General features: G+C 45.5%; 1 protein-coding gene across 5 annotated transcripts in view; it reads right to left on the bottom strand.

Moving 5' to 3' along the window:
- Window positions 1-13,688: 13,688 nt before the first annotated feature.
- Kank1 (KN motif and ankyrin repeat domains 1) overlaps window positions 13,689-17,003 on the bottom strand; it is a 183,034-nt gene continuing 179,719 nt past the window's right edge. For all 5 annotated transcript variants that reach the window (XM_075973753.1, XM_075973751.1, XM_075973754.1 and 2 more), the window contains 2 exons: window positions 15,196-15,294; window positions 13,689-14,652 (listed from right to left, as the gene is read on the bottom strand). In XM_075973753.1, coding sequence (XP_075829868.1) covers window positions 14,590-14,652; window positions 15,196-15,294 — 162 coding nt within the window. In that variant the 3' untranslated portion in view covers window positions 13,689-14,589. The remainder of the gene's footprint in view (window positions 14,653-15,195; window positions 15,295-17,003) is intronic.

Here is a 17,003-nt window from a genome sequence, read left to right as displayed (position 1 = left end):
CTGTAGTTCTTAGTCTAGGGTTGGGGGTCTTGTGGGCTTTCCTTCCACGTTGATCTGTCTTTTGGCATCACCCTTTTTCAGACCATGTTTAGACAGCCGTGTTGCTGAGGCTTCATGTATGTAGCTTTACTGACATTTCTAGAAGACACAACCTCACAGCAAACTTCCTAATCCTCTGGCTCTTCCAGTCTTTCGGTGCCCTCCTCTGTGATGATCCCTGAGCCTTAGGTACAGAAGATGTATCAGTTGGCACAGGCCTCACAACTCTGCATCTTGATAGGTTGTGGTTTTCTGGAATAGTCTCTGTCACAAAGAAAAGTTTCCTTGATGAGGAGTGAGAGCAACACTTTTCTGTGGGTGTTAGGACAAACATTTAGAATGTAGTTAGAGACTGCGTGAATTCAATAAAGGGATGGCTGTGGGCTCTCCTCCAAAATCCATGACGTCACCAGCCCCGTGCAGTTGGCTCAGTTTCCAGTACTAAGCACGATTTCCCTGATGTTGAGCAAGCCTTATACCCAATCAGAGAGCTATTGGTTGCTGCCAAGGCATGTGTGCCACTACTGCACCTATAGGGTTATTGTTCCAGGATGGTCATTGCTGTGGTCCATAGGCATCAGAGCTGGAGAGGACTATTGATTGCTTCCTTACTTTGAAAGCTGCATGGTGCTTCTGGTACTTAAGGCTAGTCCTCAGGAACAAGGCTTTGAGATTAGATCCAACTTGGTTCCTATGGGTCCTATATCCAAAATGCCTGGTGTCCTCAGCAGTAGAGATTTATCCTTCCACCTTGGTGGGAAGTCAACCAAAGGCAACAGAAATAATGCTTAGGGAGTCTCTTGGATAACTCTGACCAACAACTCAAGAGGGCTTCTCATGCCTGGTGTTGGAGTTAGATGGTATAGGGCACTTGGGGACATACTGTCAGCAAATTTCATATGAACTACATATGTATATGATACACAAACTTACATGTATCATAAGTATTCTTAGTGTCTTAGTTAGGGTTTCAGTTGCTGTAAAGAGACACCATGACCACAGCAACTCTTATAAAAGAAAACATTTAATGGTGTGGCTTACAGTTTCAGAGGTTTATTCCATCATCGTGGTGGGATATGGTGGCATGCAGGCAGACATGGTGCTGGAGAAGAAGCAGAGAGTGAAGAGGAACTACATCTTGATCCAACAAGCAGAAGGAAGAGGTCTGAAATACTGGGTGTAGCTTGAACATTTATGAGGCCTCGAAGCCTACCCACACAGTGACACACTTCCTTCAACAAGGCCATAGCTACTCCAACAAAGCCACACCTCCTAATAGTGCCACTCCCAATGAGCTTCTGGGAACCAGTTACGTTCAATCTACCACACTTAGGTAGATAGCCATTTTGATTCTTTTTTTAAAAAATACTTATTTATTATGTATACAGTATTCTCAGTACTCTGCCTGCAGGCCAGAAGAAGGCACCAGATCTCATTACAGATGGTTGTGAGCCACCATGTGGTTGCTGGGAATTGAACTCAGGACCTCTGGAAGAGCAGCCACTGCTCTTAACCACTAAGCCATCTCTCCAGCCCCATTTTGATTCTTGAGAAAATGATACCAATAGAGGAGACTCCAAAATGCCTCATAGCCGGGCATGGGGATGAGGAGCCCATTTGGGCTTAGACAAGGAAATCTCATGGCCAACTATACCAGCTACTCTGAGGACAACCACCCCAGTGGCCTACAGAGCTGCCCGCCCCTGACCTGCTCCCTGAAGCAGATAGACATTATCTGGCTCAGGACTCACCTCAGTGAGTCTATCTTCAGTGAGAGACCATAGACCCTAAGGTATGTTAGCTTTTGCCCATGAGCACAAAGGGGTCAGATCCTGGAGCAATGAGCTACATCGTCTTTAGTATTCATCAGGTGACAACAGCAGAATTCTTACCCAGTTACCTCTATGTCGGTAAGACTGTTTCTCATACTTGACAAATGATGGTGAATTCCCCCTTCGCAGTGGGACAGGAAGTAGGCATCTCAGCATGTTGTGGGTATTCAGTGTACAGTGTTCATCGGCTCAAGTCAGACAGTTAAACGAGCCTCAAGCAAGAGAAATTTCTTTAACTTCATTAGTAAGTAGCAAAGCTTTTTTCTCTGCCAGGTTCTATTTCTACTGCCACCTCAACACTCAGGCATGCTAGCACAGCCCCAACCTTGCAGCCTTCCAATGACAGGTCAGGCTGCCATCAACTATTACGGGGTATGGGGGATGCCTGTCTGTCTTTTCCTAGACAGTCTTGCTAATTAGAAGCACCTCAGCTAAGCTTTATGAGCAAGGATACCGAGCATATTTTGGACCCTTTCCTATTGGCCCCAAGAAGTAAGCCATGGCTTGTAGTAATAATAATCCTTAGTCAAGAGCTGAGGAGATGCTGACATGCCCCCAAGCCTCTGTGAATCGCTGTAGCAGTCAAATTTCCCCAAGTTTAATGTTGTCAACTCCTCAGTGAGAATGTGCTAGAAAAGTCTAGTCCTCGCTTCTGCGTTCTTTACCTCCAAGTATCGTCTGGGACTGGCTCTCAGGACTCTACGATGGTGGACTTCTCTCAGTTTGGGTTACCGCAGCAGTTTCTGAATGGCTGCCGTTCCAATCTTCCGCTCACATTCAGGCAAGCTTGCCTCCCCTGGGTTTCCCTGATGGCAAGAAGCATGGTGCGGCTGCAAATGTGTCAGCCCTCCTCAGACAAAGCTCTGCACGTGCCCGTCAGTCTCACGGGTGGACCAGATGTGCTGTCTCCACCCTTCCCCACGGGTACCTACGTAGGTGAATAGAAGTATGTCTCCTGAGCAACCCCGGAGTCCTGCAGATGTAGGATTAGGGGATGGTCCCCATTATGATGATAGATTTCTTTCACTTTATGACTCTAATTGATCCTTTAATTTTTTCTAACTACAAACACTCTGGTATATGACCTACACAGTTCCTGTCAGTAAAGAACTTGTATTTTTTCATTCCCCAAGGATCTGGGCTGCTCCTTTGACTTGCTTGGGCCAATACAAGGCCACGGAAATGATGAGGTACCAGATTGAGTCCAAGTCTCCAGAATCCTGTCCCCGTATTTCTTCTGTGTTTGGATGGCCATGGGAACCTGCATGGGCTGCTGAGCTGGAGGCTGGAATCGTGTGGGCAAAGTTAAGTCCTCTCAGCTGCCTGACCAGGATCGCCTACAGCTGTGGAAAGCCGTGAGTCTGGCCAAGGTCAGGAGAGCCCCATCCTTGACCACCCAGGCCTGTGAGCAGAGACCCGGGCTTTGGGGCTCTTTGTTGGCTGTATAGCAGTAACAGAGGCAAAAGGATATTGGGCTGCTGTGAAAGGACTGATGTGGGATATTTTGTTTGCATTCTGATGTTCCTGAGGCTGCCAATAAAGTTTGCTTTGAATCAGAGGGTGGAGCTAGCTACTAGCTGACCAACATTAACCATAGAGGTTCTGGAGGACTGAGAACAGATAGAGAGACATAGGAAGTGGTAGGAAGGGGCTTGGAGAGAGTGTCAACCCTTTGGGATGGAAAATAAGAGACAGAGTGTGGGGGAGGGTCACTTCTCCACCGCTTCTCTGATCATTCAGATTCTTACCCTGATATCTGACTCCCAAGTTTTTGTGGATAAAGAATAATTAGATAAATGCTTCACTGGACAGGCTCTCCAAAGAGTTCTCAGGAACAACTTTCTCTCCCAAGCAGGCTCCTGTCCACTGCTTTTCTCTTGCGCTGCTCTGAGCTAAGTGTGTTCCACATGCCTGATATCTTGGTAGGAACAGAATAAATAGGTACTCATGAGGTGAAAAGACATTCTCTTTTAAGCGTCAAGCAAACAGGAGCCAAAGCCCACAAACATGGCTCCTTGGATCTGCAAACATTTGGATAACACTCTTGTTACCCAGATAGGTCATCGCATGGGTCAGCGTTCAGCATGTTGGCGTCGGATTGAGTTCTTCTTCATGTAGTGGTAAGTGGATAGAGCTGAAAGGGTTGTTCATGAGTAAAGGCAGTGCTTGGTTTTCCTAATATTAATGTGAGTCAGAAGCATAGACAATATTTTGACAGAACATTTTTGAATCCAAGAGCCAGTATCTGACAACGGTAGGATTATTTTCCTCATTAGCTGAGGTCTCTAAACTCTGACACATAAAAATAAATCCAAACTCTACCTTTTCAAACATTTCACAAACTGGACTTAGTCACTCATACCTATAATCCTAGCGCTTAGGAGGCTGAAGTAGGAGGATTACCATGAATCTGCAGTACATAATGTGTACCAAGTGCTCATATAGGACTACACACCAAGACTGTCTCAAAATGCACACACAACCAAACAAAACTCAAACCTGAATAGACAAAGCCAGCAAAACTGAAACAAACAAACAAAACCCATACAGACCAGGATCAAGAGTTTGTAAGACGCCAGGCCAGTTGTTGTTGGTGGTGGCGGCAAACACCTATAATCCCAGCATTTAGGAGGGAGGCAGAAGCAAGCAAATCTCTGAGTTCGAGACCTGCCTGGTCTACATGAGTCCCAGCACAGCCAGGGCTACACAGAGAAACCCTGTCTCAGGGCTGGAAAAGAGTTTGTAAGATAGACTCTGAGCTTCTGGATATTTGATTATGTGTCTGGCCTTATATCCTGACAGAGACTGAATGACACACACCTTATTGATGGCCCTTTGGTCATCAAGGCCGTCCATCAATCAGTCTCAGTGATTGAACTTCCTAGAGTCGAGTCTTGGAGATTAATTTATGGACAGGAAGGATATAAACACCTTGGCTCTAGTTTCCCAGCAGAACACTGATTTCTTCGGACCCTTTCTTGTCTTAACTCACTCTCCCACTCCGAGGCATTGGCATGCCCTGTACGCCTTCAGAACAATGGACTTCTCCAGTTGGCTCCTGGTCCCAAGGGCTCTGGTGACTTTCCCTGGCAGATGTGTCTGTCTCAGCTGCTGTCAGGCATGGCGAGAGCGGCCTCTGTCTCGGCTGTGTAAGGGCCCTTGTGTGCTTCTGGCCAGTGACAGAATGAGAACAGAGGACGGGTTTCAGGGGCAGCTGCTGAGAGAGCAGCTGTGTGGTTTCACTGGCTCCAGGGGAGACCACCTGGGCTCCAAAGGGACATTCTCAGGGAGAGAGTCAATATATGAATCCCGGGGTGCACAGCAAGGAGGGGTCTCAGTGAATGGAGTCCTTTTCTGTCTTCTTACAGGACTGCCATGACTTAAGTCATGAGTGCTGGGCAAGTTCTGAAAGCAAACTCTAGATGAATGCAGGGTTTACAAACACAGGCTACGTTGTCTGAGCCGTAGAAAAAGAAGGCTTGTCATAGGAAAAGGCATCTTTTCAGAATTATCTTTCTGTTGGGAAGCACAGATTCTACAGGGAGCATTGTGACTGAAAGATGTAAAAGAGACATCCCCAGGTGACAAACATGGGCCCTGAGGTGTTCTCTCTGCCCTGCAGGAGTCCTTCCTCCTTGCAGTTAAGGTAAAGGAAGACCTACTTACAATGAGTCTTCTACTCACGGTGTGACCTCTGGCTCAGCAGAGAACTATGTGGAAATGCCAATTCCTGGGCCTGCCCTGTGGAAATGCTGATCCCTGTGGGCGCTGCACACAGTAGGGGACCTGCTCTCTGGGTCACAAGGATGGCTCTGGTGTCTAATTCCTGAGATTCAGAAAATAGTCATTTAAACTTTGGTGGTGTCTGCTGGGGAGTCCCCAGTGATAGTGTCCCTGCTGCCCACACCAACCAACTGTCTTGTTACAGCAGCCCACTTCCAGGAAGCAGCTTCGAGATGAATCTGGAAATTTTAAGTCATGCTATAGGTCCACTCTATGCCTCTTACAGTGGCTTTAAAAGCTTCCACCCGGAGTTGACACATTACTTCTGTCAATGTTGCGTTGGCAGAGCAAATCGCATGGCCAAAGCTGCCTTCAGAAGAAGATGGAATGCACACCCTATTCTGCTCCGTCTCCCAAGAGCACCAGTCTGAGGACAGCCCCGTTGGCTAGAATCCGAGGTTGCGAGTGACTGCTGACACTCCCGGTGAGCAGAGCTGCCGCTCACACTACAGATACACGGTGGTGGGGTCAAGGGCTTTAGGTTCCCAGCCGCCTGCTATCTCTCACTGCTTCCAACCTTTGGGTCCCAACCATTCATCCCCAGATAGTCTTTTACCCAAGCTTTAACTAAAAACCATCCTGACACTATTATTCATGCACACAAAATGACTACAACACCGCAGCTGCCGCCCAGATGGAAAGTGGCCATGGCAGAGGCTCACGAGCTCCTTCCTGGTGCCCCACCCCCAACCCCAGCATCTCCTCCCCAAAGGCAGCTCTCTTCTGACTTTCCAGAGCCTTACTCTCAAACCGTACTCACCAGCCACACACTGGAACCCCCCAGTCCTGGCAGGTAGTGTCTCAAACCCAAATGTAGAGGCTGGTCCTACTGGGCACGCTGCCAGAGATGGGAACTTTCTGGAAAGTGCTAATTCAGGCAGGCCTGGGGTTGGATGAATTGAGTTAGCGAAGCTTTCAAGGACTTGACCTAGCTAGTGTCTTTATTACTTGCTTCTTTAGATACAGCCAGTATTCCTAACTAGCCAGACACCTTCCGTGCTTGACACACGAGGGCTAAGTGGCCCTCCCAGGCGCAATTTGGTCTTCTGTGGTATTAAAGCCACCAGGAATGGCTGACAGTAGAATTGTTCCCAGCCCCCCACATCAGACCTCTCTTTGTTTAGCATCCAGTCTCACCTTTCCAGGTGGTTCAAGGACCCTTATACTGGTTCCTTCTGGGATGTAGAGAGGGAAGCAAAACTCGCTTGTTTTGACTTAAAACACTCAGGAGGAATACCTCTTATGCAGGTTCCATGACTTGCAAATGAGGGTCAGACTTCCTGTCTTCTTGCCCATCAGATCACCATAGAACTTAAAGCAGAGGTAGAGGGATGGCTGGTTTCCCACAACCGCCAAAATGTCTTCTTCTACTTCAGACATTATGTACAAGTATGCAAAACCAGCGCTTGGCTTTCCAACTTCTGCACAGCGTTCCTGCCAAGTCCAGACTGGGTAGCTCAGGAGAGTATCTGGACTCATCGTTAACTCTCGGCCCCAAGGGTACCGCTACTGACTGCACTGAGAGGAAGCAGGGACCTGGGTAGGTCTGGAGCGCTGTGGCCAAGGGCTCACCACATCCTCTTGTGGTAATTGTCTCCAACAAAATGCACTTTAGATATATTTCTATAATCGGCTGGCTTCTAAATTACAGTCGTGCTGAATACGAGCAGAGTAAACTTATGATTAGCAATTTCCTTCTGTCGAATGTAAAATGAAATTGTTTCCTGCTAAGGGTTGGGGCTTTAAAAAAAATGTGCTTTTAGTGAAAAAAAAGAAAGAAAATGGAAAAGGATCATTATTTCAAAGCCAAAGCAAAGGTTCATGGCCTTCCTGAGTAACCACACTCCAGCTCCATGAGGAAGTGGGGAAAGAAAAGATTAAATTGGGAAAACATACCAAGAGCAGCCCTCCTTCCTGCTCAGCCAGTCATAAGCCTCGTGGTAGCTAAGCACGGAAAACACGGCATGGTGGCAGTCACGGTTCCCAGTCTACCGTAAGTGACTATCCCAGGGGGTTCAGAAATGCCCTTGCGTTTGGACAAGCAGCATAGACACTAGGCGTGGATGGGCTCTTCAGCAGAGATACAGAGTTCCTGGTTCTGACACAGCCCCACCCACCTTGCCTGTCTTCCTTGCTATAAACATCTGCGTAGAGTGTCTGGTAATGGATAAGGAATTATCAGGCTGGACCTAACTCTCACTGACAAGTACCTGGGATGCTTGCAGACCCACGGCACCAGATGCCAGGGGGGAGCCAGAATGTGTGTAATCTACCAGCTCCCCAGGAGATCCTTACCTGCTCTGTGAATGGAAAACTTACACACAAAGGTCTTGCCATTGGCACCAGGTTCTCTAGAGATTTAAAGAAAGGTGATTAGCTGCTCATTACTTACTTCCTTTGAGGGAAAAATAGAGTTTTTTCTTCATCTGTAAGGATTCTCACATTTCTACAGTAGTAGTAGTCAGTATTACAAAGCCAGGGATAAAACTCCTCTCAAAGGGGCTGGAGAGATGGCTCAGCTGTTAGAGGCACTGGCTGCTCTTTTCAGAGGACATGGGTTCAAGTCCCATCACCCACATGGCAGCTCACAGTTGTCTGTAAATCCAGTTCTAGGGGTACACAGACATACATGCAGGCAAAAACAAAACTAAACAAAACAAACAACCCCTCCCCCCACCTGTAGACAGAAGTTTCTGTTCAATCTAGTCCCACAGCTGTTCAGTCCCAAAGAAACACACATAGGCTTATATTAATATAAACTATTGGCCTCTTAGCTCAGGTTTATCATTATCTGACTCTTACAACTTAAATTAACCCATAATTCTTATCTATGTTTTGCCATGTGGTTTGGTACCTTACTCAGTGAGGCATTCTCATCTTGTTTCCTCTGTGTCTGGCTAGTGACTGACTCTTTGCCTTTCTTCTTCCCAGAATTCTCCTAGACTGGTTGCTCTGTCTATAATTCCTTCCTGGCTACTGGCCAGTCAGCATTTTATTAAACCAATGCAAGTGACAAATCTTTATAGTGTACAAGAGCATTATCCCACAGCATTTTTCCTTTCTTTTCAAAACAAAAACCCTGAATATAATCTCTTTTGTTCAGCTTTTTTCCTGACTGTTATCCATAACCACTTGCAACCAACATACTAAACAAAGACAAACACCCATAATTTATTTTTTGGGAATATGGGCACAGTTTTTTAAGGCTACTTCCTGCTAATTGGGAGTGCTGGTAATCTTATGAGGAACCAAAGAAAATTTAGGATTATGGTCAAGTCCTGACTGGAGTAATCTATGATTTAGGTGAAGGCTGCTTGTTTGTTTCCCAGCTGCCCAGACCCAAATTAATCACTCAGAAACTATATTAATTAAATCACTGCTTGGTCAATTGCTTGAGCGTATTGCTCTTATATCTTAAATTGCCACGTGGCTGTGGCTTACTGGGCAAAGTTCAGGCATCTGTCTCCTCTGGAGGCTACATGGCATTCCTGACTCTGCCTTCTCTCCTTCTCCATCTTCTTGGAATTCCTGCCTTGCTTTATTCTGCTAAGTCACTGACTGAAACAGCTTTATTCATTAACCAATAAAAGCAGCACATATACAGAAGGACATCCCGCACCATTTCTCATTTTCTGTTCAAATAAAAAGGTTTTAACTTCAGCATAGTAAAATTGCATATAAAAAACAAGTATCAACCAAGAATTACAGTTACAATATTTATATCTACTTTACCTTTTATCGTAACTAAAAAAACTATAATTATAACTATCTATTCTTCAACTCCTTCAAAGGCCACAGAAGGATACAATATTACCTAAGTTAACAGAAAGTACATTGTAAGCAACTTCCAGAACTCTAGAATTGACAGAGACATCTCGCTGCCTGGACAGTCACCCAAAGTTTTTCTGTAACACTGGAACATCCATCTTCAGCCTACAGGCCATAGTATCTGGCAGACTTTCCCATGAAGCAGGAAATTCCAAAGACAGTTCCACCTATACTGGCAGTTTGTCAGTCACTATGTTGTGGATCTAAAAGCCATCTTTTTTCTTTTTTTAAAAAAAGCCTTTTTAGTCTTTAGGTGGATGTACATTGTTGAAGGCTGGGCATCAATCTATGGACAGAGCCTGCTTGTTTATTTCCAGGCCACCCAGACCCATAACCTATAACCAGAATATACCCAGAAACTATATTAATCAAATCACTGCCTAGCCAATCACTTAGGTGTATTGTTAGCTAGTTCTTATATCTTAAATTAACCCATTTCTATTAATCTGTGTATTACTACATGGCTGTGGCTTACCAGACAAAGTTCAGGCATCGGTGGCTGCACGGCATCTCCCTGACTCCAACTTTTTTCCTCCTCTGTCTGCTTGGAATTCCCACCTTGCTCTATTCTGCTAAGCCACTGGCCGAAACAGCTTTATTCATTAACTAATAAAAGCAATGCATATGCAGGACTTCCCACAGTACTGTGATTATTTTAGCCAACAGCCTTGAAGCTGTTCTGGATGGAGAACTCAGAAAAGAACACAACAGAGGTGCTCGGAAGCATTGGATCATTGGGGCCAGCCATTCCCACTGGAGATTTTTCAGCCAGTCTTCCTCTATCAAAACTTGTTTTTCTTAACCAAGAATGAATCCACAGCTGATCAAACCTTTTTTTTTCTTAGCCAAGAATGAATTCATAGCCTCTCATTTCCTGTGGAAACAAAAGCAACACCTCTTCTCCAAAGTAACGTATCTTTTGACTTAAATTTTGAAGTCAAGGCATTTTCAAAATATATATGTTGGATTAATCCAGCAGCATTTATAATCAAATGTCTTTTAGAAATTCTTGTTCCTTCCTCAGCAGTCAAACAAATCAAAGATAACACAATAATATACAGTATCCAGAATCTTTGTGCATTTTCCATCTTTATGTGGCTTTTTTAAAAATTTTATTTCTTTTATTTTTATTTATTTATTTATTTATTTTTTGAGACAGGGTTTCTCTGTATATCTTTGGGTGTCCTGGAACTCACTCTATAGACCAGGCTGGCCTTGAACTCAGAGAGATCTACCTGCCTCTGCCTCTCAAGTACTGGGATTGAAGTTGTACGCCACCACACCCAACTACTCTATTTTTTTAAAGGACTTTCTCTATCCTTTTTCTTTTCTCTCCCAAGCCTATGCGTATTTCTAAACACTGTAAACCATTTAGAAGTTTTTTTTCATCCGAGTCTATCTTTACTGTGTATCTCTATCTTTTTCTGACCCCATTAGTTTTGATCTGCTAAGTGACACAAGCAGGATTAAAGCTGGCTCTGCCCTACTCCTTGGCTTCCTGAGAGTCTAGCTTCATGGTGGAGGTACTGGTGGGAGCCATGTTTGTTGTCACAACTCTGTGGAGTTTCTAGGTCCATGCCACCACCAAGAAGCATGCCACCAGCTGCTCATAAACACCATTTAAGTGTTTGGTGGCAGAGCCTCTTAAAAGAGCTGTTGAGACTTTTGCTGCTAACGCTGAGTCAGGAAGCCTCTCTTAAAGGAACCGTGCCTCTGCTCACTGCCAGCAAACGGAGCCTACCAGAGTAAAAATGAAGCTTTACTCCACAAAGCTGCACTTGATTCTGTTACTGTTCATCTAGAATCCTCTTCTTTTTAAAAGTTTTCTCTGGCTTTATGTGAAAATTCTTGCCAAATGTTTAGGCGCTATCTACTCAGGACTAGGAAGAATAGCCCTTTAGAAGATCCCGCCTCACAGAAAAAGACTATTGGATATGCTAGGCCCGTAGTCTGAAGATAGAATCCCCAACATTGCAGAGGAACTTTTGGGTGCCTGTCTAGGCAGCCAGCTGTTTCTGTCATTTTGGGGAGATGCTTGCTGGCACTTCCTGCTTAATCAGTTAATATTATTTCCTTTTTGGGTCTCTAAGAGAGTTGAAGATTAGATAGTTATAGTTTACCAGATGCAGAAAGCAAGTTATGATAGAAAGTAAATTAGGTACTAGATTTTGGACTCTCCAAGATAGGATAGTTAAGGAGTATTTTCTCTAAATTTGTCAAATGCAAATAAACTAGACATTGTTAATGTACCTATTGCCTGTATATATTGTATATCGTCATTGTACTTATTGTATATGGTTTTTCTTATTAGTGATAGCCTTCCCTCTTTTAAATATTAGACAAAAAGAAATGTAGTGATATTTCATTTGTATTTTAATAAATAAAGCTTGCCTGAAGTTCAGAGAGTAAAACAGCCACAATGATCAGCCTTAAAGACCAGGCAGTGGTGACACACACCTTTCATCCCAGTTGCTACACTAGTTTGCCATAGAAACAAGGAGGTAGTGGTGCATGCTTTTAATCTCAGCACTCGAGAGGAATATAAGACGGGAGAAGACAGCTCTCACAGTCCCATTCTGAGATTCTTGGAGGCAGGATCACCATTTTGGACTAAGGTAGAGGTAAAAGCCAGTGGCTGGCTGTTTTGCTTTTCTGACCTTCAGGTTGAACCCCAATTTCTGTCTCTGGGTTTTTATTGATTGTGCTACACCTACCAATGCACACGAAATTAAAAAAACAATCAAAACCTGCTCTTAGACTACTGACGTCTAGCAGGATGTCAGTACTCAACACGCTTTTGTATTTGGGCCCTCAAGTCAGTAGTGTGTTCTGGACAGATTTCTCCAGAAGTGATTAGAAATTTAGCTATCACATGTCCTAACAGTGGCTGGACATGCTGCCAGTGTGACCTTCTCGATACCAGGGTCTCAGAGTTCCTAGGCAATTGGCAATACCTGAAGGTCTGGTCTCCTCGTACTGGATGAGAAGATAAAGCTGGCTGTCCCCTCCCGTAGGCTGTCCCTGCTTTAGGGACCTGAACAGAGTTGTGCTTTCACAAACCGCAGCTTCTCCAAAGGGGTAATCCGGCTTGTGTATACAGTGTGTGGAGATCAGAAGATAAAAAGCATTCGAGGTGCCCAATATTATGAGAGCAAACACGGCGTGGGCCAGTCTGCACTCCCCAGAGGTTAAATACACAGTGTATAAGACTTGACTCAAAGATAAAATAGGCACTTGTTTTTATCAGAGCACAGGGGTTCATTTCATTTTTCTCATTTACAATGTTGTTTTAGGTTTTTTTTTTTTTTGTCATCAGTGCTGAGGATTGAACCCGGAGCCTTGGGCATGTCAGGTAAAGACCACTGCACTAGACCCCCTTACCCTGGCCCTACATTTACAGTATAAATGCTTTTTACCTGTCAGTAAAACAAAATCCCCAGGATCATGAACCTCCAGGGAAACAACTCTTTGCTCAGAAGGCATTTTTGGCTATTAAGGGACAGACAAAGCCCCAAATCACTTCCCTTCACAGGCCCCTCACTCTTCCATATGAATTTATTGTACCCAGTTCTGGTCCATGGGACTTAGGCTTTAATAACTTCCTAAGCCAAAACTTAGTTGGAATCCCAGAGCTCGCAGATCTGTTTGGGGGGGAAAGTAAGCAGTTTGGGAGTCCCGACCTCGGTGACCTCACTTTTACAGTTCACAGATGAGGACAGATTTCTGTCCCAGAGGCCCCAGGCCTGCTGTAGAGAGTGGTCAGCTGGCCCAGGCCGACCTGAATCTATCCCCGGCACTTATTCCCTAACTCCGGCAGTTTCTCTAGCATACCAAAACCTAAAGAAAAGCCTGCCTCGCTCGCTTCCTGACCCCTTTTAGCTAATCACTGGCAGTTGTATTCCCAAGTTAGTTCAGGACAAGCATTCATGCAACAGGAAGAATCAACTCAGGGGCTGCCCGGAGGTTGCTTGGCACGTATAAAAAGGTCTTAAATCTCAAGTGTTGTGACATGCAATCTGGGGATGTGGAACCTACGTCACAAGCTCAAGCCCCCTCTGAAGACCTGACCCCCCCCCTTGGAGCCTGAGACCAGCAGACCATGCTCTTGCTCTCCCAGGCCAAACCATCCATCAGCATTTGTGGTGACTGCCGTAAGCCATCAGAACCAGGCAGACAGCTGTCAGTGATGAATCAGGGACAAACCAAAGAGCTTAATGAAATTTTATTTTGAAAATATGGCAAGAGTCTAAGGCACTTCAAACATTTAAATACATCAGGACCAGAGTAAATGTGACTGATGGACACACACAGAGAAGGACACTATGTTCCCCTAGAGGCCAATCCGGAACCCACTCCTCTAACCCAATTCAACCTTTCTCACCAGGTATAGATGCAGTTGGGCAGCTGTTAAAAATGTAACATTACACATTTCTTTATGACTCTATTGTGGAATATAAAAGTTGAAAATGCCGTGTCAATTTCATATAGAAGTCTTTTATATAAAAAGCCATATAATACACCCACCTAGATAAACCAGCTGAAAAGATTTCTTTTGTAAGTTTGGATGGTTTGAGAGCCCTTTTCTATTTTTCAGCCAGACATGATCAGCCTGGAGCCAAGACATTGATGATCAAAGTCATCTCAAGTTTCTTATTTTAAAAGACAAGAGAAATGAACAAAAGCATCCTGGAATGAAATACTGGAAGGGCTTCCCAATGGCTCCACATTTAGTAAGTATAAGTATTTGTGGAAAATTTCACAACTACAATGTCATGGAGAACCTGCCACTTATTTACATTGTAGAAATGGCCTGGCCAAGCCAGGCTACCGCTTTCCACCACTGCAAATAACGGAGCCAATACAGCAGCCACAGAGCTGGGTCCCAGTTCTACAAGAGCGGAAGGCTAGGGAGGCGGCCTTCACCTGGCTTGGCCATTTCCCACCAGCTCTGCTTTCCTTGCCAAAGGGTCAGCCTTCGGCTTCTTCCTTGACATTTCTGTTTGCCGGTCAGCTCGGCGTGGTCCATATACATTCAGTATCTGTCACCTCAACAGGAATAATTAGCAGCTTCGTGGCGGCACACACGTGGAGGGCTATCTTTACATGATCAGTCAAAGGAACCTCGGTGAGTAGGACCAGGAGATGTCTTCCTTCCAAGCCTAGGGGTGCCCTAGAGACCAGGAAAGCGAAAAAAAGTGGAGGTTAGTTAATAAGTGACTTCAGCACATTGGTTATCACAGCAGACGCCCACCTGTGTGCCAGATTCAGGAACTCTCTAGTTAAGAATGAGGGACAGATGTCCGCCCTCAGCAGGCACGGCTCTAAAGCTAGCCAGCCTTAGCAGGACTTGTCCAGCTGTCCAGGAGAGTCAGTCTTCCAACTCTGAGTAAACTCTGAGACGAAGCGCAGCCTACTGAAGGCTTTAGAAACAGTGTCAGGAACACCGTGACACGTAGCCATGAGCTCAGCCTGTGCTATTTGGATCACTATGCATGAAACTAGCTCCTCATGGGAGCTGCTGTCCCCCAAGGATAACTGAGACCCTGCCTTTCCTGGCATTGGGTAGAAATGATGAAGACTTAACTTCTGGGCTAAAACTCCCATTTTCAGAATTAACATAAGACCCTTGTAGTCTGTCAATTCCCCTAGGAAAGGGGGCCGGGCAGCTGGTGGATTCCACTTTATTTGTAAATGCCAAATGCCTGATACTGACCGGAGACTGGGCTTTGGCGAAGTTGACATGGGCATACAGGAGAAGAGCAATGTCCTTGTGTCCAGCATCCAGGGCTATGGAGAGAGCGCTGCTGCCATCCTAAAGAGGAAATGGAAACAACAGGTCAGGTCGAGTCTTTCAAATGTCAAGCAGCCAGAAGGTAACAAAATTGATGAAGTCCCCCAAATTTAGCCATCTGTTCAGTTCTTCAGGCAGTGTTTCTGGATCTTTCGTGCTGGGTCTTGAGGACCCAAAGGTGAGTGAGACTAGGTTCTGTCTATCAGAAGCCAGGCACAAGGAGAATCATTCGGTTTTGCCTATCAGGGCTGGCAAGAGATGTGTGTTCCCTGGGATCCTTAAAAACTGAAGGCTGTCCATGAAGAACCCCTATCCGACTGTCCCACCTATCAGAAGGGGCAGTATGAACAGGAGGGGCCGAAACCTTAGTCTGTCTTCTTACAGTCACAAATGATCAGGTAAGAACGAGGGTGTGTGTGAACTCGCGTAGCCTCTGGATGAGGAGGCTTGTGATCTTGTAGCCTATAGCACTCTACTGAATGCTGGAGGTCACACACACACACACACACACACACACACACCCCACACCCCAACACACACTTAAGCGTTCTACCCTGGCAGCTTGCATGGTATCTTCTGGAAATACCAAGGGAAGCATTGCACATAAGAAAGAAACATTGTTTTGTTAATTGTTTGATTTTTATGAAATTGCAGGGCATGAACTGGATATGAAGGAACTAAGGCAAAGGACAACTCTGTCTGGTTTTGAAGTAAGGGCAAACACACAAACTGTCTGGTTCTGAAGTAAGGACTCTCCTTTGCTTATAGCAACGGGAAATGATTCCCATGTTGAATATGTGAGTCCAGGGAGCGGCTTTCCTTCCAGGGGTCAGGTGGACATAGGCCTCCTTGTACACGGATAAGGAAGTGGACAATCAGCTGGTTAGCCATGATTGCTGAAGTCTTCATAATGTTACAGGTTCTTATTACAAAGAGACAAGTTTTCCGAAGGAAAGCAACTAAACAAACTCCCAAACACATGCAACGGAGACTGTGGTAGGGGAGAGGCAAGCTGCAAACTCTCTCTCCCTGAGAAAGTGAAGGGAACTGCATGTTCCCTGGAGGCAGGCGGGGGTTGCCCTTCTACCCAGTGATGATCTCTCCTGCTTGGCTTGTTGGAGTGAGCCCAGGAGGATCCGAAATTTATGGCAAAGGAGGATATCTTTCCTCTAACGTTACGGTGTATTGAACTGAAAGAAACTCTGGCTTGAACCTGTGTTCTGCAGAGAGAAACTTTCAAAACCAGGATCAGCCTGGCCTGACCTCCATGATCCCTGACTGGGTCCACAGCCCAAGTGCCAGTCCTGTGCTTTCTGCCTGGGGGTACATGGTCTCTCTGGCTTGTCCTCTTGCCTCAGAAGGTTCTTGTGCAAGGTTTATCTTGGAGTGGGACAGCCTGGGAGCTGAGGGAGGAGGGTCATTTGTAACCATGGAAACAGACCAAGCAGAAGGGGGCTCAGAACAGCCAGAGAGCTCATGGGCTTCCTGGCTTGTGAGTCACAGAACAGTCACGTTGAAAGGCCACTGTAGCCCAGCCATGACAATGCATGTGCATGCCTAAGTGGTCCATCCGGGGAAGAAAACCCAAGTGTCTACCGACAGGCTACTCACACACTGCTTCCACCGAGTGTCATCTTGTGGGGCCCATTTGTTCACTCCCATAGGGGACACTGGTTCTCACCTTCTTCCTTTTATGAACTCGAGGGTGAGGTCCATTTATTTATTTTTGC

This window comes from Microtus pennsylvanicus, chromosome 5 (genome assembly GCF_037038515.1).
Source record: "Microtus pennsylvanicus isolate mMicPen1 chromosome 5, mMicPen1.hap1, whole genome shotgun sequence".
Classification (NCBI taxonomy): domain Eukaryota; kingdom Metazoa; phylum Chordata; class Mammalia; order Rodentia; family Cricetidae; genus Microtus; species Microtus pennsylvanicus.
This window is presented reverse-complemented; position numbering and strand designations above follow the sequence as displayed.